The sequence below is a fragment of the Dermacentor andersoni genome, chromosome 3 (genome assembly GCF_023375885.2).
Source record: "Dermacentor andersoni chromosome 3, qqDerAnde1_hic_scaffold, whole genome shotgun sequence".
NCBI classification, from domain to species: domain Eukaryota; kingdom Metazoa; phylum Arthropoda; class Arachnida; order Ixodida; family Ixodidae; genus Dermacentor; species Dermacentor andersoni.
Window position 1 is genome coordinate 234,319,604 of NC_092816.1, and position 22,986 is coordinate 234,342,589.

The 22,986-nt window shown below is 46.4% G+C and overlaps 1 protein-coding gene across 1 annotated transcript in view; it reads right to left on the reverse strand.

Annotated features, from left to right (window-relative positions):
- LOC126535904 (glucose dehydrogenase [FAD, quinone]-like) overlaps positions 1–22,986 on the reverse strand; it is a gene marked incomplete at its 5' end in the record, with an annotated part of 97,393 nt that overhangs the window by 13,433 nt on the left and 60,974 nt on the right. Inside the window, one exon of the mRNA XM_055072245.2 lies at positions 16,093–16,309. Coding sequence (XP_054928220.2) covers positions 16,093–16,309 — 217 coding nt within the window. The remainder of the gene's footprint in view (positions 1–16,092; positions 16,310–22,986) is intronic.

Here is a 22,986-nt window from a genome sequence, read left to right on the forward strand (position 1 = left end):
TTCCTTGTTGCACAAGTGTTTTACCAGCACTTTCAACAGCTGTTTGCATCGAGTGCTGTTGACGTAGATGCCTTTAGAGCCACGTTTTTGGGACGCATGCCGCAACTCACCGACGACACGAAGAACAGACTAGAGGCACCGATATCAGCACACGAAGTGGAAAAGGCAATTTATAATTTAAAAAATGGACAATGGCCTGGTCCGGATGGCCTTTGCGCCGCTTTTTATAAACAGTTTAAATCAGACTGGTCGCCTCTTCTCGCTGACGTCGTTAAAGAAGCGTATGAAGTAAACGCATTGCCATATTCTTTCGGGGAAGCACACACTGTGCTCATCCCTAAGACCGACGAGCCTACGAAACTAAACATGTAACGTCGTGCAGACCAATATCACTTACCAACAATGATTACAAAGTATTCTTGAAGATAATCGCTGGCAGGTCACAATCACCAATGGAAACCATAGTAGGTGGGCACCAAACATGCGGCATCACGGGACGTACCATTAGCACAAACATACACATAATGAGATCAATTCTAGAATGTTGTGGCGCCTTAAGGTCGCGAGTTGCAATTCTCCAACTTTATTTGCAGAAAGCTTTTGACTGTGTTGCTCATGTTATTTTAATTGCCATTCTAAAGCATATAAATGTCGGGTCCATAATTACTGACGGGGTGGCCATGGCGTACCGGAACGGCAGCACTAAGCTTATAAATAACAGGTCACTGGGGGCCCCCATCAGCATTCAACGTTCCGTGCGTCAGGGCTGCCCAGCCAGCCCACTCCTGTTCTGTATTTATCTAGAGACTCTGTGTTTGGCAGTGATTGCGAACAAATGTATTCATGGGTTTACAATGCAAGCATCAAAAGTAAACTCCTGGCCTATGCTGATGACGCAGCCGTGTGTTGCAAAGACAAGGAGAGCGTTTTGCAAACGATAAATGTTGTCAAAAAATTTGGTGAAATCACTGGAAGTAGAGTAAACTGGAGCAAGTGTCACGGTATTTGGCATGGCGAGTGGCCTAACACCCCCGCTTTTTTTGCGAGTGTCACGTGGTCGACAACGCCAGCAAAATACTTGGGTGGACAACTTGAAGCTTATAAACAGAGCGATGAATACTGGCAGTGCGAGCTTAAAAGGGTTGAAGATAAGGCTGAGGCATGGAAAGCCAAACACCTTTCAGTATTTGCCAGGGCTACTGTCTCCAATTTGTTTTTCGTAGCCAAGCTATGGTAGGTTATGCAATTCATTCTTTTGTAACAGAGCCAATGTACAGAAATTGCACAGAGTCTTTGCCGTGTTTGTGTGGGGTTCTGGATGGGAGAGATGCAGCCGCAACAATCTGTTCAGACGAGTTAGGGCTGGCCCACCCGTTTGTGAGGCAATTAGTTGGACGGTTCTTTTTCTTCAGGAAAAATGATGATCCATTCCTTCAATCAGTTTGCAAGGCTAGACTTGCGCATTTGTTACCAGAGTTTATTATATGCTCTCAAAGTGTAGCGGGGGTAGTGTCCGGTTTCTATAAGTAAATTGTGCTGAGTGTTCGTTTTTTTGCAGTACGGTTTTCCAAAGAATATTTGTTTACGGTAACAAGAAAAAGGCTGCGCAATGATCTATTGGACAGCCTTTTTCCCCACCTCGGTACCGAACTATATACAGTCGAGGCCCAGGCCAGAATGTTTTGAAACGCGTTAAAAAAATGCAGGTACCGCCTGGTATAAAAACTTTCTTTTTCCAACTACACACAGGTACACTCTCAGTTGCAACTTTTATAGAAGAAAGGGGCTTTTACATGCCATGGGGCTCACATTGCTTCATATGCAAACAACCAGAGACAATAGACCATGTTTTTTACGCTGATGGGCGGCAGTTTTCTTCTGGGAGGTACTACAGCGAACAATAAAGAAACAATTTCCCATTGACCAACAGGGCATAAGATATCTACCGATAGATGACGAGGACGGAACACCTTTCGATCAGATAATCTTAACTGGCCTCTACTGTATATGACGAGCCCGCATGGCAGGCTTCTATTGCGATCCCGATGCAAGACCAGCCCATGTTTGTCTTTTTCGAGAAGAAATGACACGTTTTCTTAATTGAGCTTGCTACGCATTATTGTCCTCCGCCTTGGGAGGCCAGGATAGAACCCCTGGCTAATCGTAAAGGATCTTAAACAATGCCAGCTCGCATATAACAGCCGGCTTTTACTTATTAATTTGTTTTAACGGATGAGAAGTTCGTCTGTCTGTGTATATATTTTCTTTATGTTGCCCTTCTGATGTACTATTGATTACCGGTAATAAAGAAAAAAAATTACCTGTGGTGCAATTGTTTAGCGCACGGTACTTATATGACAGTTCTCGTGAGCAATGCCGGAGTTGTGAGTTCGAGCCTCACCTGGGGAATATTCTTTTATATTCGACATACGAAAAAAAAAGTCCTCATACGCACGCCAGTTTATCATTCCATTGTTACCCGATATATGCTCACATAAGTTTCGGCTGCACTCAATCTCTAGTGGTGCATTCTGCTTCCGGCAGCCGAGCTGAACGGTCAGTAGAATCATGGGCTCCAGTGGAGCAGCGACAGCGGCCACTTTTGGCCGTGGAAATAGGCTTACCGACGAAGACAAGGAGCACCCGTTTATTTTCCCGCAGAATAGCGTAGAAGAGCGCACCTTATTTTTTCATAACCTTTTTCAGTATATTTGCTGCGATAAGTGCATGATTTCATTGGGGGATTTTAATTGTATTTTGAGTGCTCAGGATAGAACCAATAATGCCGGTATTCGTGATAGAAGCAGCAGTGTGTTGACTAAACTAATTATTGAAAATGAACTGGACGATGTTTGCGAGTGTCTGGAGGGGGAGCGGCAAGTAATGTACACGCGATTTCAAGGTAGTAGTCACGCGAGGTAAGACCGCATGTACATATCGCAGGACATGATTCAAAAGTGCCATAGTTATTCTGTGGCACCAGTATCGTTCTCAGATCACTGCTTGGTGAAATGTCACATAGGCACCGAGAGGAAGAGAAAAGCTTTTAACTGGGACCTATGGACAATGAACGCCTTACTACTAAAAGACCAACCATTTGTAGATGCAGTACATGAGGCCGTTGGTGAGGTTTGTGAGGAAAATAGTCAAAGAACAGCAGAGAAATGGGAAGGGTTCAAACAAAACGTAAAAATGAAAGCTTTGTAAAGATCGAGCCGCTTAAAGTTTGAGAAGGAAATGAAAAAAAGGGGCTTCCGAAAGACACTTAAGCAGCTGATAGCGCTTGAGTGCGAAGAGCCAGGGGCGTATAAACAAGATGTGCAAACCATTAAAGAAAAAATCGAGCAGCTCGACAAAGAACGGTATCAAGGTGCGATCGTGCGCGCAAAAGCAAATGCATTAGTAGCTGGGGAGACGCCCACTAAAAGGGCGCTTGGACTTGAAAAAGCGCAAGGTCGAAGGAATCACGTCGATAAGATTTTGTGGAACGGCACAACTGCCGACGACAGTAAGAGTATAGGCCAAGCGTTTGCAGAGTATTACCAGTCCCTCTTTGCGTTTCAAGAAGCGAACGTAGACGAGTTTAAAAAGGTCTTCTTCGGTCGCATGCCGCGATTGAGTGACGACACAAATGAACTATTGGAAGAGAAAATAACAGAAAGCGAAGTTGAAAAGGCAATTGATGATTTGAATCCAGGCAAATCGCCTGGACCTGACGGTCTGGGCTCTTGGTTATATAAAGCTTTCAAGAAGGAACTGTCGCCGTTGCTAACACAGCTGTTTAATGATGCGTTTGAGAACAAAGCTTTGCCGCCTTCTTTTGGCAAAGCGCATACCATACTCCTCCCTAAGAGTGATCAAGTGGAGAAACCTAGGCTAGTGACATCTTACAGGCCGATATCTTTAACCAATGTAGATTATAAAATTTGCGTGAAGGTTTTGGCAGCGAGACTTCAAAGTGTAATAAAGGAAATTGTCGCAGATCACCAAACGTGTTGAATCAAAGGAAGGTCGATTTTTTCGAATATTCACTCGATGCGGTGCGTGCTCGAGCGCTGTGACGGCACCTTGGGCGGAGTCGCAGTGCTTCAGCTCGACCTCGAGAAAGCCTTTGATTGTGTCTCGCATGATATTTTGTTTGCCATTTTGGATCATGTTAATATTGGGTCCATCATCGCTGAGGGAGTGGCGTTGGCGTACCAGAACTGCACAACACGCTTAATTGTGAATAAATCATTGGGGGCCCCCATTAACGTCATGCGTTCTGTGCGTCAGGGCTGCCTCCTCAGTCCTCTTTTGTTTGGAATTTACATAGAAAATATGTGTTTGGCCATAATTGAAAATGATCAAATACGCGGTTATAGCTTGGCAGACAGAGAAGTCAAGCACTTGCCATATGCAGATGAAATCCCAGTTTGTTGCACAAGCAAACAAAGTGTAACGGAAACGATAAGCGTTGTGAAATTTTTTTGCGTTGTGACGGGCAGTAGAGTGAACTGGGGGAAGTCCCTCGGTTTGTGGCACGGAGAGTGGCCTGCGGCCCCGGACAATTTTGCAAATGTGAACTGGATAAAAACCACGACAAAGTATCTAGGAGCTCCGATGGACAGTTACAAAAATAACGACGAATACTGAATGAACCAAGCAAAAGAAACTCGAGAAAAAGCGGAAAGGTGGAAAGGCATCAACCTGTCCATTTTCGCAAAGGCAACTGTGTGTAACATGTTTTTTATTACGAAGTTGTGGTATGTCATGCAGACGTTGTACTGTTCAAGGGTAAACGTGCAAAAGCTGCACAGAGTGTTCGCGGTTTTTATCTGGGGCTCTACCTGGGAAAAGTGTAGCCGAACAAATCTGTTCAGGCACGTGAAGGAAGGGGGGCTGGGCATGGCGCAGCTTTTTGTGCGACAGCTTGTCAACCGCTTTATGGTTTTTCGCGATGTGCGCCATCCTTTTTTGCGCACCATATGTCAGCTCAGGTTGAGCGACGCATTGCCTGCATACGTTGTTAGTACGGCAAGCATGACCGGAACACTTCGTGGTTATTTTAAGGAAGTGGTCGACAGTGTGCGTTTCCTTTCAGTTCGTTTTTCAAACGATTATCTGTGTCACGTGAAAAGGAAAACACGGTATAAAAATGTGTGCGACATTGTGTTCCCAGTGCCGTTATACAGAGCCATATACAGTGGAGGGCCAGGACAGGACGTCCTTAAAGGGACGCTGAAACGATTTTGACGATTTTCTAAAAACGTATTGAGTCGTTAGAGTAGGTCTTTCTGATCATTAATTGACACATCTAAGTGCCCCGCGTAAAGCGTTAATTTATTATAAGGTTTTAAAAATGCACATCGCTGCTGATCGCAGCACACTGCTCGGCGGAATTTTAGGCCGCCCCTACCCATATGGCGTCAGTGGGGCGAGCTATCCGATTGGCTGACCAGGGCGCGTGATGGACAATTTTTCCAACTTTATGGTAAACAAATGATGTTCGTAATAGTTGGAATGCTAGTTAATTTGTTTTGATAAAAAGAAAGTAACATGAAGAGAATGCACAAGAACAATCTTTCAGTAAACTTAAGCAGTTCTGGCACACAGCAAGTGTCGTCTGCTTGTGTTACAACGTGCTCTGTCTTTGACGAGTGCTGCGCCGTCAGTGTCGGTTTGTCTTTTCGCGAGCGCTATGATTCGACTTTGTTGCGTTGTGGGCTTCAAACGTAGCGACTGGCAATATGTCAAGCTGCGACATCATGTCCCTCTGCAAGCCAGTAGACGAGCGGACTGGCTGCAGCGCATCGGACTGCCGCTATCCGATCGGCGCCAGGATTTGTGCAATTGTGGCCGTCACTTTACACCGGAAGATTACTAACGCAATAGCGTTTCGCGAGTCCGGTATTAGAGACTTTTAGCTCAGCGGGTTTACGCTACGCTCCGCTCACGGTCTCCACCGTTGCGCCAGCGGAGCGAAAAAGGCTCGCGAAAAAAGAATTTTAGCTGGGCGGATCACTCACCCGCTCGAGCGGGGTAAAGAGCGGGGCGCTCTGCTGCCCCACCTAGTGGTCCGAATAGGAGTTACTGAGAAATGAATTTGAATTACGCTTGCTTTTATTATGCAAGAAATGTTGAATAAAGATATATTACATGTTCTCAGTACATTATTTGTTAATAATGTACTGAGTACTAATGTACGGGTCAGCGCCGCAGTCGCCGTCGTCGATGCAGAACTACCGGCGTTCATGTTCGCGGCTGCCTTCTTGCATTTCCCATACACGCCCGCGCGCGCTTACGCACGCTCGCGCGCTGCGTATACCCTCCGCTGGGGAGTGCTTTCCAGCGGGCGTAAACGCTGCTCCGTAAAACCGCTGGCCGCCTCCGCGTGGTGCGCATGCGCAGTCGCGTCTCCGCTCGCCCGCTCCGCTCCGCTGGCCGTAAACCCGCTGGGCTAAAACTCTCTATTAGGGTAAACGCAAGCGCAAGGGGATAGGGCCTGGCCGTGTCCCCTTGCGTGTCGTTTCAGGGGATGAACTTGAACAGACGCGCAAATATGAATGGTCTGCACGGTGCAGCCACCTGGTGGCACAGAGCTCAACCATACACAGTAGCAGAAACGAAATGTATTCTTTGCTGTTGCACATTTTTCGCAGGAGTGTAATCGTTAAGACGTTGTTTTTGTAAATGTTTAAAATGTTTTAGACTCGGTTAGAGCAATATTAGCTCTTTCTTTGGCTGGTTTAGCTCTGCGCCAACGGGTGGCTGGACCGTGGATACCGATCAGGCAACTGACGTACGTGTACGCTAAAGTTCCTTCATCAGCTTTAGTTTATGCCTCTACCGTTCCGTCGAAATATTCAGGTAGTGCGTGTTTACCGAAATACCAGACACGTTTGGCGCTACGACAGAATGCTCGCAACGCACGCTGCTTCGATACCTCTCGCTTGGGGTCGACGGCAAGCTGCTAGCGGACAGGTTTGTCGCGGGCGGGGGCGGGCTCCAAAACAAGGGGAAGTGGATGGTGTGACGTCGCATCGTGGCGCAGAAGCAGTGAAGGCGGAGCGGAGGTCCGCTCGGCGAAAGGCTATTTACCCATAAATCAGTAGATGTAGAAGGTTTTAAAACAATCTTCTTGGAACGCATGCCGCGGCTGTCAGAAGAAATAAAAGCGGCTCTCGAAGCACCGATATCAAGAGCACAAATATAAAATTCGATAGAAGATCTTAACCCTGACAAGTCGCCCGGGCCAGATGGTCTGAGCGCGGCATTCTACAAAGTATTCAAACATAACCTTTCCTCTGAGTTTAGTGATCTTTTCGATAAGGCATTTGAGTTGGGATCGTTGCCCCTGTCATTCTCCCAAGCACACACCTGCTCATTCCAAAAACAGAACAAAAAGGTAAGCTAAGACTTGTGACCTCATACAGACCAATTTCATTAACTAACTGTGATTTTAATATATTGGCTAGTAGACTACAGACAGTTATGACGCAGATTGTGGCATCCCATCAAGCCTGTGGTATTTAGGGTCGCTCCATTTTTACTGATATTCATTCTGTGAGGTGTGTGCTTGAGCTTTGTGATGCCTATCGGTCGGCTATCGCAGTCCTTCAGCTTGACCTAGAAAAGGCATTGGATTGTGTACCTCATGTCATTTTGTTTGCTATACTTCAATATGTTAATTTAGGCTCAATAAACACGAACGGAATATCCATACACTCTAAGAAAAAGCCCGGGGAAAATGGCAATGGGCGCTTTGGGCCCTCAAGAGACTAACTGCACGAATGTGCATGCCGTGTGTGAATTTTGGAGAGTAAGTGGTTAGTCCCTGGTCGGTAAGAGAGCAACGGGAGGACGAACGACAATTACCCTTGATGCACCCTGCTCTTCCGTGTCGTGGAGTGATGGTGCGAAAACAGTATTGTCTATAAATCATGAATAGTTCGGAGTTCGTGCACTCTCTAGTGAACTGCATGCAAAGTAGCACTTTGCCTCTTTGTGAGAAAAGGGCGTGAAACTTAAAAGATGGAATGTGAAGAGCCATGCCCTTCGTGCGCACACCATAAGTGAGCGATACAAATTAAACGCGCAAGTCATTGATAGACTGCTAGATATTCTTGGTCAATAGTACCGTTCCGTTCCAAGGAGATTACAAACGTAACTGAAGCTCGAACGGGACACGCTAAGTGACAGAGAAATTGGCCTTCTTTGTCGTCTTGGGTGCCCTGTTTGAGCTCGCTGCACGTGTACATCACGCAGTGTAACAGTTTATATCACCCTAAGAATAATCGGGCAGATCTCTCTTTGCAGTAGCTTATGGTTGCAAGTACACTCAACGTTATTCTCTCCCCGCATAGCATACACAAAATGCCGAGCCGATTTTACACTGCCGCACCTGCTTTCCGAAGCTTAACCCTGTGCCAGTATCCTGCCCTGCAAACTGACCCACCGGGGTGAAGTGGTTAGAGTACATGACTTGTGAACGTGAGGACTTGGGTTCGAATCCTCTTCCTGGAGATTTCTTTTTTTTTTCAGCTTAGTAATTTTTATATCAGGGTTTCATTACTTCCACCGTTGAGGAGCAACGGAAAGAATGAATGGTACTCCCTTGAAGAGCATCAGAAAAGAACAACTGTTCGACATCGAAAGTAAAAGGGCGTGGCACGTATCACGCATGAGGCATGCAAACCCACAACTCATCACTCCCCAGTAGAAACGTTAAATGATCCTAGTCCTCGAAGGAGTAACCATATGGGGAGTAACAAGTCATCCCCTCGTACTTACCTCCTAAAGGGGGAATGGTTGTGGCAGATCAGTTCCTCCCCTAAAGGAGCAAACTCGATAACCCACTTCCTCTTTTTCTTCTTAGAGTGCAACGTATCAAAACTGCGCAACGCGCCTCATAGTCAATAACATATTGGGGGGGGGGGGGGGGGGCACTGAGGTCCAGCGGAGTGTGCGTCAAGGGTGCCCAGGGAGTCCGCTCTTATTTTGTATTAATATTGAAACGTTATACCTAGCAATAATCGAAAATGATCGGGTTCATGGCTTCCGATTACAGGCGTCGGAGGTAGCTCTTGGTGTGCGCTGATGATATAGCTGTGTGCTGCACAGAAAAAGAGTGTCTGCTGGAGAGTGTTGCAGTTTTAAGAAGGTTTGGAGAGGTGAGGGGGAGCTTTGTGAATTGGGGAAAGTGCCTGGGGTTCTGGCATGGCGAGTGGCCGTCAGCCCCCGACACATTTGCTAACGTGAAACGAGTTGAGACCCCAGTAAAGTACCTCGGCGTTCCCCTTGAATATTACGAGAAAACTGATGATTTATGGCTAGGAAATGCGAAAGCAACATGAAAAAGGGCGGAGAGGTGGAAGGGTACACACCTCTCGATTTTCGCCAGAGCTACAGTGTGCAATTTATTTTTTGTAAGTAAATTATAGTATATTATGCAAGTGTTGTATAGTTCGCGATTGTATGTGCAGAAGTTGCATCGAGTGTTTGCTGTCTTTATTTGGGCGTCCAGCTGGGAACGCTGCAGCCGCACGAATCTTTTTCGGCGAGTGATAGAAGGGGGCCTGGGTTTGGCACACCATATCGTGTGACAGATTGTGAATAGATTTTTTAAGTCCGTTTTGTGTCAGTACGGTTTTCTAATGATTATCTGTTCAGTACAAAAACAACGAAATTATACAGTGACCTGTGTGATGTTATTTTTCCATGCCGATTTACAGAAACATATACAGTATTTACAAAGTGTTTACTAAGCAAATAGAATCAGGAACACCTTAGACTTCTTTCAAACAAAGGACCAGGCAGGATTTTGTAAAGGCTACTCAACAATAGACCATATTCACACTGTCAATCAAGTGATAGAGAAATGTGCAGAATATAACCAACCCTTATATATACCTTTCATTGATAACGAGAAAGCGTTTGATTCAGTTGAAACCTCAGCAGTCATGGAGGCATTACAGAATCAGGGTGTAGATGACCCGTATGTAAAAATATGGAAAGGTATCTATAGCGGCTCCACAGCCGCCGTAGTGCTCCATAAAGAAAGCAACAGAATCCCAATAAAAAAAGGCGTCAGGCAGGGACATACGATCTCTCCAATGCTATTCACAGCGTATTTACAGGACGTATTCGGAGACTTGGATTCGGAATAATTGGGGATGAGAGTTAACGGAGAATACCTTAGTATCTTGCGATTCGCTGTTGATATTGCCTTGCTTATTAACTCAGGGGACATATTGCAATGCATGCTCACTGACCTGGAGAGGCCAAGCAGAAGGGTGGATCTAAACATTATTCTGCAGAAAACTAAAGTAATGTTTAATAGTCTCGGAAGAGAACAGCAGTTTACGATAGGTAGCGAGGCACTGGAAGTGGTAAGGGAATACATCTACTTAGGACAGGTAGTGACCGCGGATCCGGATCATGAGACTGAAATAATCAGAAGAATAAAAATGGGCTGGGGTGCGTTCAGCAGGCATTCTCAGATGATGAACATAACGTTGCCATTATCCCTCAAGAGAAAACTGTATAACAGCTGTGTCTTACCAGTACTCACGTACGGGGCAGAAACCTGGAGTCTTACGAAAAAGGGTTCTACTTAAATTGAGGACGACGCAACGAGCTATGGAAAGAAGAATGATGGGTTTAACGTTAAGGGATAAGAAAAGAGCACATTGGGGGGGGGGGGGGGGGGAACAAACGCGAGCTAATGGCATCTTAGTTGAAATCAAGAAAAGAAATGGGCATGGGCAGGACATGTAATCAGAAGGGAAGATGGTCATTAAGGGTTACGGACTGGATTCCAAGGGTAGGGAAGCGTTGCAGGGGGCGGCAGAAAGTTAGGTGAGCGGATGAGATTAAGGAGTTTGCAGGGACAACATGGCCACAATTAGCACGTGACTGGGGTAGTTGGAAGAAGTATGGGAGAGGCCTTTGCCCTGCAGTCGGCTTAACCCGGCTGCTGTTGCGGCTGCTGCTGCTGATGGTGACGACGATTACGACGACGACGATTACGACGACGACGACGACGACGACGATGATGATGATGATAATGATGATGATGATACAGTAGAGGTCATAGTAATGACATTTTAAAACACATAAAAAGAATGCACGTGCAGCCAGGAGTGAAATATTTTTCCCTCAAGCTTCAGACTGGAACTCTGACAGATCGTTTTTGGAAGAACGCGGGTTTAGGTGCCGTGGGGTTCCACGTGTTTGATTTGCAAAAAAGGAAAACCAGAAACAGTTGACCATCTTTTCCTGCAATGTTGGGAGGGAGTGTTCTTTTTGCACGTCCTCCAAAGAACCATAAAGAAAGATTTCCCGTTAGATCCGCCTGCCATCAGATTTCTACCCTTAGAAAATGAGGACGGGTCCCATTTGACCTCGTCATGCTGACAGGCCTCTACGGTTTATGGCGCGCCCGAATGGAAGGCTTCTTTTGTGGCCCAGACACACGGCGTGTGCGTCTGCATTTCAGTGAACACATGTCCCGCTCTATTGAAGTACAAAAAGGACAAGTTGCTGTACCTGAGTGCCTACCGAGGATAGAAGCACTGGCACACCTAAAAGAATTTTAATAGACAAAGTCAGCCAAGTCGCGCTGGCCGCTGTATAACAGCATGTTTCTTTTCCTCCATGATGCGTGGAATAATTTCTTCATTTTGTTTGTTCTTGTTTATGTTGCTGATAAGATGTAAGAGTATGTGAAAATGTCGAGAACTGGCAAAAAAAAAATCCTCAGTGGCTCAACTGGTTAGTGCACGATACTCATACGACAGTGCTCGTGACCCATGCCGGGGTTGTGAGTTCGAGCCTCACCTGGGGAATGCTTCTTTATAATAACCATTCACAAAATAAGTCATCATACGCGCGCACCGTTATTGATCCATTGCTACCAGACATATGCTCACTTAGGTTATCTGCTGCACTCAAACCTCAGTGGCGCATTCCATTTCCGGCCACCTTAGTGTACGGGGGTGGTTGGCATGAACGCTGTCGCAGCGCCATCAGCGGCCCAGCAGGGCTGCGGTTCTAGATTTTTTGCCAACGAGGATTCAGATTATCGGGTGCTACTACGAACAGGACGACTTGTTACCAATACTTTATTTTTGCATGCTGATGTGCGTGGAAAGGCCATGCTGGGCGGGAAACTTCCCGGACATGCTGTCAGGCATGGAGCTGCTGTCTGACGTTGTCTGCCCCTAGGGGCGTATCGAATGAGCCACGTGTGGGCTGCAACTTTCAAAAGTGGCGACAGAGTTAAATAATTGCTACAGGCAAAGGACTTGAAGGTGAAGGACAGACCATGCATCGTCATCGACCCTGGGAATGATGCAATGCACCTCAAGCTACATTGGATGCTGCGCAACATGCCGGACGAGGACATTCGTGAAGCCCTGGCGCCTTACGGCTGAGTCACGGACGTGGTGAGAGAGCGGTGGCGGGTGCATGGCCTGCAAGGTAAAACTTCTTCAACGCGCCTGGTTACCTAATACCGAGGAAGGGCCTGCGGGCGGACGACGTGCCTCATCTGTTACGGATAGTCGTTGAGGAAGCTCTCGCGGGGATTCCTGGAAGAGCACCACTCTGCCTTCGTTGCCGCTACACAGGACACATCGCGCGTGACTGCCGCGTCCTGCGCTGCGCACATTGCCGTCGTCACGGCCATGAAGAGTCGCAGTGTGTGAGGACATACGCAAGCGTGACGGGGCCGATGGCTGCGGATGAAAGCGGTGGACTTCTTATGGATAAAGTGGATGCCGAGGAAGCCTCTGCTAGAAGCACCAACGAGGCGAAGGCTGCAGCGACACAGCCAGCGAAACTGCAGAGGTAAACGACTGCCGGAGCGGGGGGTGTTGCAGGAACGCATTCGCGACATGTGAGCAAGGACTCGGCCGTCGCTGCACATAAGCAGGACACCACGACTAAAGACACGCCTGACGTCTCGACTACGGCAGCAGCTGATAACGAAGCAATGGACGCGACCAGTGCTTTGCAGCCGCAGTTTCAACGCTATCAGCGAGATAGCCAGGCACGACTGGACAGAGCTTATATCTCGTTGGATCTTGTGCCTCTGTGCAATAACTATGTTGTGCAACCGGTGTCCTTTAGCGATAACAGTATAGTGTGGTTTACACTCGGTGCCAAGAAAAAGAAGCCGGGTTTCGATTGGGCACTTCGAAAATTTAACGAAAAACACTTGAGTGATGACAGATTTGTAAACGACGTAAAGCTCGAGATTAAAAATTTCTTGAGTAATAAGAGTGCACGTTGGAAGGACTTCAAGGTTCGCGTGGAAAATATTCACAATTGAAATAGTAACTATTAGACGATACAATGAAAAAATAAAAGAAACTGAGCTACAGAAGGAACTCAATTTTCTGATTTTCATGGACAGCACGGAACATGGAAAATTTCGTGAGGAAATGAGAACAGTTAAAAGCACGATGGAAAGTACCAACACGGAAACATATGGAGCAGCTGTTATTCGGACACGGGTAGAAAGGCTGTGGGATGATGGAACGCCGAATAAACGCGCTATTGCCAGGGAAAAGAGCTACGCAATGAAAAATGAAATAAGACATTAATTATCGTGATCAGGTTACTGGTTACATGAATCTGGTTACATCACACTGTTACATCAGGTTACATGAATATGATTGATCAGGCCTTTAAGGAACATTACCGCAAACTGTGCGGTGTCCCGCTCCACGTGGCAGCTGAGTTCGAAGCATGTTTCGTAAATGTTATGCCACGTGTTGATGACGAGGTAAAAGCCAGTCACGAGGAACTGATAAGCGCGCGAGAAATATAACAGGCGATCGATTAACTCCCTGCAGGCAAATCACCCGGTACCGACGTCTTGGGAGCCGCGTTTTATAAGGCATTTGCACCTGGGCTTGCTCAAGTGTTGAAGCATGTACTCACTGAGGCATATGAAAATATGCTACCGCCGCCTTCTTTCAGAAGTGCATACATGGTTTTAATACCGAAAACCGATGATCACCAGGCGCTTTTATCGTTTGGCGCATACAGGCCAATTAGCCTTACAAATGCCGATTATAAAATACCCATGAAGGTGCTGGCAAAGAGAATTCAAACAGTAATTACAAATCTTGTCGATCCGCTTCAGACTTGCGGCATAAAAGGGCGCACCATTACCACAGACAGCCGCGTAGCGCGAAGTGTTCTCAAGTGTAGCGACGCTTTCGCTAGACGGGTTGCTTTTGTTGCAGCTCGACCTTCGACCGCGTGTCCCACGAAGCTCTTCTTTTTTTTTTTTTTTTTTGAAGTAAGGTAATGTCGGAAAAGGTCTTTTAGATGGTGTCAGAATGGCCTACGACCAATGCACGACGCAGATTAAAATTAATAAATTTCTCAGCGCTAAGCTTTCACTGAGATCTCTCAGACAAAGCTGTCCTCTAAGCCCATTGCTTTTTGCATTGTACGTCCCACCTTTCTGTTTGGCAGTGCTACGCAATAGCAACATTCGATGATTTAAGCCACAGCTTTTTGAAGTCAAAGTACTGGTATACGTTGATGACATCGTAGTCTTCTGAGCGTTCTTAAAGTTGTACGTCTTGTAAAGAAATATTGTGAACAATGTGGATCTCAGATCAATTGGGAAAAGATCATCGGTATATTGGGCATTGGGACATTCAAGCTGCTCATTTTACAAATATCCGGTGGTCAGCAACGCCAGCTAAGCATTTGGGTGTGCCACTCGAGCACTATAAATGATAGAATGACTGAAAAAGCAAAGGATTGGCATGGTCGAGATTTATCAATCTTTGGAGGTGCTTCGGTGTGCAACCTTCTTTTAGTAGTGAAAGTGTGGTATGTTTTGCAGGTCTTATCAATGTGTCGTTCAAGTGTGCAAAAAAATGCACCATGTTTTTGCCGTATTCATATGGGCTTCTAGTTGGGAGAGGATAAGCAGAACCAGTTTGTTTCGTTCAGCCCGCAGTGGTGGGCTAGGTCTGTCGCATTTGTTGATCGAACAAATTGTGTCTCGTTTTATTTTTTTTTTTGCGATTAGGCAAATTATTTTCTGCACATACGGATTCAAGTCCGATTGGGAAAAGCACTGCCGCAATATCCTTAACCACCGCCAGTCTGAAGTCTGCGCCCATTGGTGGACGTTCGTGGACATCCGCCATTGCAAGGCAAATGTTGCTGACTTCTTAAGTTGCACCCGATTAAACTGTGCGCAGGCAGGATTATGTAGACCTCTAGCTTTCGACGTTGGAATTTTTTTAGGGGAAGGTAGGTGAAATCCACGCCCTTTCAGTGTTGAATGCGCGAAACATAAGGCCGCGTGCGTATCTTCGAAAGAAAACGGAAAGCATTTCCAAGCTCTGGCTTGGGAAAATGCAGCACTTGTCATTCTGACAACCAATCAAGCATGCGCACATTTTTGGGCACATCGTGCAATTTTTTTTTTTGTAGCTGAAATTGCTATATTGTTCGCGATGGGCAATTAAAAATTCTGCAGAGACACTTGAAACTGCTCACGTGTGGGAATGCGATATTTACTCGAATAACTTTGGTGAATGCTGTTTTTCTTTTTCTGCGCGTTCCTAACCCGCGCAAGCCTGCGTTTCCACTGCCCCTCGGTGTAAAGTCAAAGGAGATCAACGCGCTCGCTTGCCCATCGAGGAGCTCGTAACTCGAAGGACCGGCATTCTGTTTGGCATTAATGCTTTCTATTGCATGCCGCCACGATGTGGCACCCTAACCACTGGCGACGTGACGCGCGCAACGACGCATGCACTCGGTCGACACCGAGGAGCCGGCGTGGCGTCGGGGAAGCCTGCTCGTCTCGCAGCCCCGAAGCCCAGATTCAAGTTTACCCAATAATTTCTTCAAAGGTATTAATTTACTTTGTTTACAGGAACCTGCATCAGAAGTTTGACAAGTCGAGTATTGAAAGGTAGCTCTTTGCCGTCGGCCATTTTTGGTACCATCATTCGGTCACGCTGCCGGCTACAACGCCGGATTTTCGCGTAATGGGGCATATAATGCTTTCGCATTATTATCAGCATCGCGGCGCCAATAGACCACTGCAGGGTGCCTCTGCAGATGCCGTACCTGAGTCGAGGGTCGACGACGGCGAGGGGGTCGCTGCCCATGCGACACGTGCCCGCCGGATGCGCCGCAGTGGCCGCGAAGGACAGCGCCAGGCAGCGCCAGTACTCGTCGCTGAACTGCAGGTGCTGCTCGCAGCCCGGGAACGGGACCGTCCAGAACTTGCCGCCGTGCGCACGGAATGCCTCGGAGTCGGCGATCTGCTTGCACACTTTAAGCCCTGCATCGGCGGGCCACGTTTCGGGATGCAACTCTAGACGCACCGGTGCCAGAAGTAAAGCTTTCCGGCAGTGCATCACTGTCAAGTGTAGAGCTGGATGGAACGCTTGTTAGAAACAAAGAGTTAAGCGTCCTTTCACCGAAAGCGAAACGAGCGGGCAGATTGAAACTGTACAAATGAGGTTCTCCTCTATTACAGCGATGGCTGTTCAATGTTCCACAGATTGCGCCTCTGGCACAAAAGTTCCACAAAGCGTACAATGAGCAACGTCATAGAAATGTGCAGTACAACTTTTCAATCGGGAAACCGCTCCATCTTATTATTTTTTCTTGAGCTAACAAGAGCCTATTCGTCAATATCTGCGTGAGTTAGGCCGTGAAAATAAGGAAAACTATCTGGAATGTGGGACTTCAGGTTTGATTTCGCCCGTTGTCTGCAAATTATCTGAATGCGAACCATGGTCTTTGAATTGACTCGGTGTTTTCTCTGGTAACCGATCGGCCACTTTGAAAGCATGAGCTTGTGGGAGCTTGCGCTCTTGGAATCATTATGGCGAAAACCCGTGCAAACGCACGGCATGAAACAAGGTTTACCCTAGCATATTGTGCTCCATTTCTACCATCTTGTACGCCCCCAGCCTGCGTGCAAGGAGAAACTGCAACAGTGCCTGAACTTGAGCTAAATAATTGGTATAACTTATAGAGGGAAAACATCGCACTCAGAAAGGCTGGCATTGACAAAGAAGGGCACAGTATACAGTGAAACCTCTATGATACGTTTCCGTTACGTACGTTTTCCCGGTGGCAATGTTCGCAATCGAGAACACAAAAAATGACCTAATAGAAACATGCTCATTTTCTTTGCCGGTTCATACGTTCCGGGAAAACACAACTATTCGGCACCAACGTTCGGTACACAGCGTATCGCTGCGCGCCGCGGGAGCTTCACTGCAATACTCGGCCGCCCGTCTCCCGTGAAAGCGCCGGTGCGCACTGAATTTCCCATTTCGGTACCAGCGAATCTTCTCCGGGGTCGTCGCATGCGGCAGCCGCTAACGATACGCACCTTCGCCTTGCAGCGCGTCGTGCTGTCGCAAGCGTAGCGCGCGCTTTTCACAGCGATGACCGAAACGCGCCGCCGTTCCCTGCTACAGACTCCGGTCCTATACGTTTTCCGGCCGCTAGATTCAATGTGAACAAGTAAAGGCACGCGTGATCAAGAACGCTATATAGCCGCCGGTCTCACGTGGAAACGACGGCGCGCACAGTTTCTTATTCCTGTACCGGGAAATATCCGCCCGGGTCCTCGCGCGCCGCATTCACATCTAAAGCCGCAAGACGTATTCGCAACTTTCACTGGCTATACGCTATCCAAAATGGCTGCCGATCCGGTGATCACCTGCACGGAGACATCGCCGCCTGTGTACCTTTTGTCGCTGGTTGCCAGCACTTGCCCACTATCGAACCATTTTGCATGGTATTGCACTTCCCGTTCAGGAAGCAGCTCGCGCTTGAGTGCATAATGTCACAAGCGCCGAGAGGGTGACGAATGCGGTGCCTCGTAGTCAGTATATCCTTAGACATCAATGACACATTGAGCCACGCACGTGTTCACTTTCGATCGCCATCGAGCCCGCCTGTGATCTAATTTATATCCCAAATGGCTCCTTTCTGCAGCTTTCGCAAACGAGCCAGTCGCGATCGAGGGATTTGATCGCAATCGGGCTTGATCGCGATCCTAAGCGTCCGTACGACACCGATCAGACGGGGCACTTACGGTTGACACCGATCGGCGTAGAATGCCTCGAAAGCGAGTGGTTCTCCTCAGCAGCAACAATTAAGAGCCTGAATTATACGAACGAAGAATACGAGCATTCTTCCTTTGCAGACATCCTGGTCACACGTATGTCAACGTCTGTTTAACGGGCGATCTAGTGAGGTTAATTCGGGGGTTTTACATTCCAAAATAGAGTTTCCAATGCAGCGTTTCACCGCGCATTGATTTTCTTTTGTCGCTTGTCTGAAGGAAAATTATGCCGGCTTACGACCTCTTTTACGGTGCGGTTTCAGCGCTGCGGCTCAGAGCCCATTCTCAGGAACCAAGTACATGCTGTTCTACTTGGTTCCCATTTTTGAAACGTGAAACTTCCACGGCGATGTCCCGAAAATATCGTTCGTTATTCACTTTCCCCACGCGCAAGAAGTCGCGAAAGACAACGACGACGAAGCACAGCTCGCGCATTTTTGCCAGGCATGTATTCGTCCTGTCACCAGATGACTGCTTTCGGCGGTTTCCGTGTGGTGGCTCTCCGGCAATCGACAGCTGCGAATAGAAAACAACACATCGCGTCTCGGGCCGTCGGGACGCGTCGGCTTCTCGCGCCGGAACGATCCGCCCGACGCTTCGCATTACGTAGACGTCAATAATATTTGAGCTTGTCGAATTTTATCGCGCTAGCGATTATATGAACACTCCAGGCGCATTTCTGCCGTCTGTGTTGCCGTGGGGTTCCGTATGAGTGAAAGCGTCTGAGGGTGAGTCGGCGAACGCGGTTCAATCTCTCGTGCGCGAGCGAGGAACACGGCCTGGACGCGTGCCCTCTCCTGTCGCGCGAGACAGGGGGTCAACCGAGGAGGGAGTGGCGTTATTCGGGGACGGCTGCTTGAGTGCCCAGACTCCGCCCAACGCTCCGTACAGAGTGGAGACAACTGCGGCGTCTACTATGGCGTTGTCCACGCGAATCATGGACGCTGTGGTAGGCGCCTTTGGCGGATACCATAGGTAAGCGTTGTCGGCGCTCGTGTGTCCTGAAAGCGATCTGCGACGTGGCCAAAGTGCGCACCTGCGCGGGCCTCATCTTCAAAGCGATCTGCGATGTTTGCAGAGTGCGCGCAGTGCCGATAGCTTGGTATGCGCTTTCCTTTCGTCGTTTCGGTCGCGTTGAAGCGAGAGATGCATCAAGGTTAATTCACTTGCTGCTGCCGCGATTCCTCACTCCAGAATTTTGACAGCGAGTTTCCGCGCTCATCAAACTAGATGTGTCCATGTTTACTGGACGCGCTTGACACGGTACTAGTTAATTTACTTAAAACGTGTTGGCGGGCTGGTTGGTTTGAATCCATAATAGAATGTGTAGGCGCGAATGAAGAAGGACGTAGAAAGAATCAGACACACAAAGAGAGCGCCCCCTCTGTGTGTCTGTTCCTTTCTACGTCCTCATTGAATCACGCTTACGTATTCTATAATTGTTAATTTAGTTAGTAAGCGACTGTCTACAAGTTTATACGGCCGATAAAACTAATATCCTTGCTTCAGCTATATGCTAATTTGGTATCGCAATCGGTGCTTCGCCTTTCGGGCCGAACTGCTATTTCTTTTTGGTTGCTTCGGATCGTACGTTCTTCCGGTAAATACGTTACTTCGCCCGGTTTCTTCCAAAACGTATGAACGAGGTTGTACTGTATACAGCGAAATAGGACAATGAATAAAGGAAAGTAGGAAAGAATGAACGCCACACGGCTCAGTTCAGTGGAAAAAAAGAATGTCGAACCTACGGAGAGTTTCAACAGACAATAAAGTTGTCGATCCCTTAACTTAACGAGAAAAAGTGTTCATTTAATCTTTATTGCGTTAGTGTAGTGACGTAATCTATAACACGTTAGTAGTTATTCATCTCTCCTATCCTTTCAACTTTGTGGTCGTTCTTTGTAACGCTTTAGATAACTGTGCAAAATGGCATAGATAGTACGGGTAAGTTGCGTGACTAGAATTGCTGCACAGCACCCCTGTACACACACACGCACGCATATATATATATATATATATATATATATATATATATATATATATATATATATATATATATATATATATATATATATATATATATATATATATATATCTTGTAGCGCATCGTGGCAAACTATCGAAAATAATTCTTGGCAGTAAACAATCTGCTCCCGGAGTTTCAGCATGGCTTCAGAAAGGGTTATTCGACTGCAACGCAATTGGTATCGGTGATTCATTCGTTTGCTTTATCTCGAGACAAGAATGGCCAAATGGATTTAATATTCCTAGATTTCAGAAAAGCCTTCGATAAGGTTCCGCACGACAAATTAATCTTCAAACTTAGAATTATTGGCATACCTGACATTTACATAAACTGGATTATTGCTTACTTGAGCAAACGCACTCAGTACGTTACAATTGGTGAACGTACTGGTGAATTGGTGAATTGGCCTTTACTGTTTTTAATGTATATAAATGACATTGTTAAAACCATAACTCCTGGTGTGCAAATTAGACTGTTTGCCGATGATTGTATTTTGTACTGTGACATAACTTGTCAGAATGATGAGACTGTCCTTGAGAAGAACTTAAATAACATATTGAAGTGCTGTAATGAATGGGGTATGTTTATTAACGTTGATAAATCCGCATTTCTTCGTATTACTCGTAAAAAAAACCACTAACCTTTTCTTATACCCTAGGTTCTTCAGCTCTGCGTGAGACTAACAATTACAAATACTTAGGTATTACTTTGACTTCCACATTGTCGTGGAACATACACGTTAATGATATTTGTTCTTCTGCTTTCCGCAAACTCTGTTTCCTCAGACGCAAACTGAAAAATGCCCCTCCTAATGTGAAATTACTGTGTTATATTACATTTATTAGACCAAAGTTAGAGTAGGCATGTATATCATGGGATCCTTACACTAAGTCAAATATCGCGCGTCTTGAAAACATGCAAAGAAAGGCAGTTAGGTTTATATTTCATGAATTCACAAGACTGGACTCTACCTCAAAAAATTATGACAGAAAATTCCATACCCACTCTTGAATCACGCCGAAAGCTGCTAAGGATTGAATTCATTTTCCTTCTTCTCAACAATAGGCTTGAAATTAAGCCATCGACTTACATAACGCCTGCAATAACACGGCACACAAGAATGCATCATCCGGACTCACTAACACCTTATTATGCTCGAATTGACACGCTTAAATTTTCTTTTTTTTTTCCCAGAACATTATCACACTGGAACGACAGTTTACAGACACAATGTGACTAAATATTGTATAAATTGGTATTTGCTTGTTCCTAATTTGTTGGCTTTATATTTGTATGCATTATATTGCCCCTCTACTTGGATCGAAAGGTCTGCAGTATGTACTAAATAAAATAAATAAGATAAATAAATATTTTAGAACAATTTGCGACATCTGGCTTTCTGTTTTTTGCCTCCCATTTCCTGTGCCCGCTTCGCAACATAGCATGCGAAAGGTCCTTTGGCTGACTTCGTGCTTTCTGTCTGTGCCCATAAATGAATGACCACCGTGAAAATAGGCTATCGTAACAACCTGCTTCACAGTAAAGCTCGTTCGGGCGCCGTCCAATGGAGTTCCCTACCACTCTTGTACGACCACGTGAACCTGTCAGCGATGCACTGGCGTCAATCCTGCTAATGCTGTAGATGCGATTCACACGTCAACTAGGCTACAGTGGACGGCTCGCTAACTGGCGATTCTCATGGTAGCAGCCTTTTTGGCGCGTAGGCATCTGAGCGCACACTTTTTACCGTCTGTCTCTTCCGATCACTGATAAATTAATATTTACGGCACCCTTGCGCACTTCCACAGCAAAGCATATGAGGACGGCTTTTGAGCTCGCTCTTGGGTAGTTCTTTTTTTCACATGGTAGTGCTGCCTGAGAAATATGCCACTCAAAAGGCAGTTTAAAGTTGTACGCAGATCGTATTCAAATAAAATCGAAGCCGTGCTTCTTTATTTAAAAGTGCAATGACATATTTGTGCAGTAAACAGGCGCAAATGGTTAAACACCTGGCGGGATACTAGCCCCAGGACGAAAGGCAATGCCTGTATTCGTTCACGTTAGAAAACACAAATTGACAAATCATAGCAAGAGTATGCAACATACACTCAGTATTCACGTATCGCATGCTCAATTCTTTTCGTATCCAAGAAGAACCACAATGCCAAAGCAAGATTTTTTTGAAATCCGCTGAAGAAACATTCCATTCCATTACATCCGTTCCAGATCTCTTTCTTTCTTTTTCCTACAAAGAATGCAAGCTACTTTCGAGCTTCGGCTTCTAGATTTCACAAATTATTTCGTGAGTTACGGTTCCACAGTGGTTGTGCAACACATGAGGAGGTTGCACTTTGTCCTGGTTTTTGAAAATATGCTCATGTAATGCAGCTCCCTGAATGGAGCGACTAAATAGAAGAATTGTTGTGGCGTCTCAGGGCTTCTTTGCAATATCCAACTCACAAACAAACAGCCCACTTTCTCGAATGATACAAAACCAAGGCAAACAAAGTGATCCTCTTGACGTCAGTTATGGCTGAAAATGTAGAGCTTGTGTCGCCTCTCCAGCCAGTTTGAGACTACTGGCATCATTGAAACGTTGTAATGTATCATGCACACGCTACTTGCCGTCTATCGATGGCATCGCAACCGTGCAGGTATTTGGCGAGAACTACCCCGCGAGTTCGTCATTACAAAAGGCATTCAAACACTCGTCGTGGGATGCACGGGTGAGTGCGTTCCCTTGCTCTGTTACTCGCTAGTCACCGTCAAATGAAGTAACGTAGAATTAGTGCGTGCTTCTTGCAGTTGGTGTACATAAAGTCAGCTACTATTTCAAGTGTCTAAT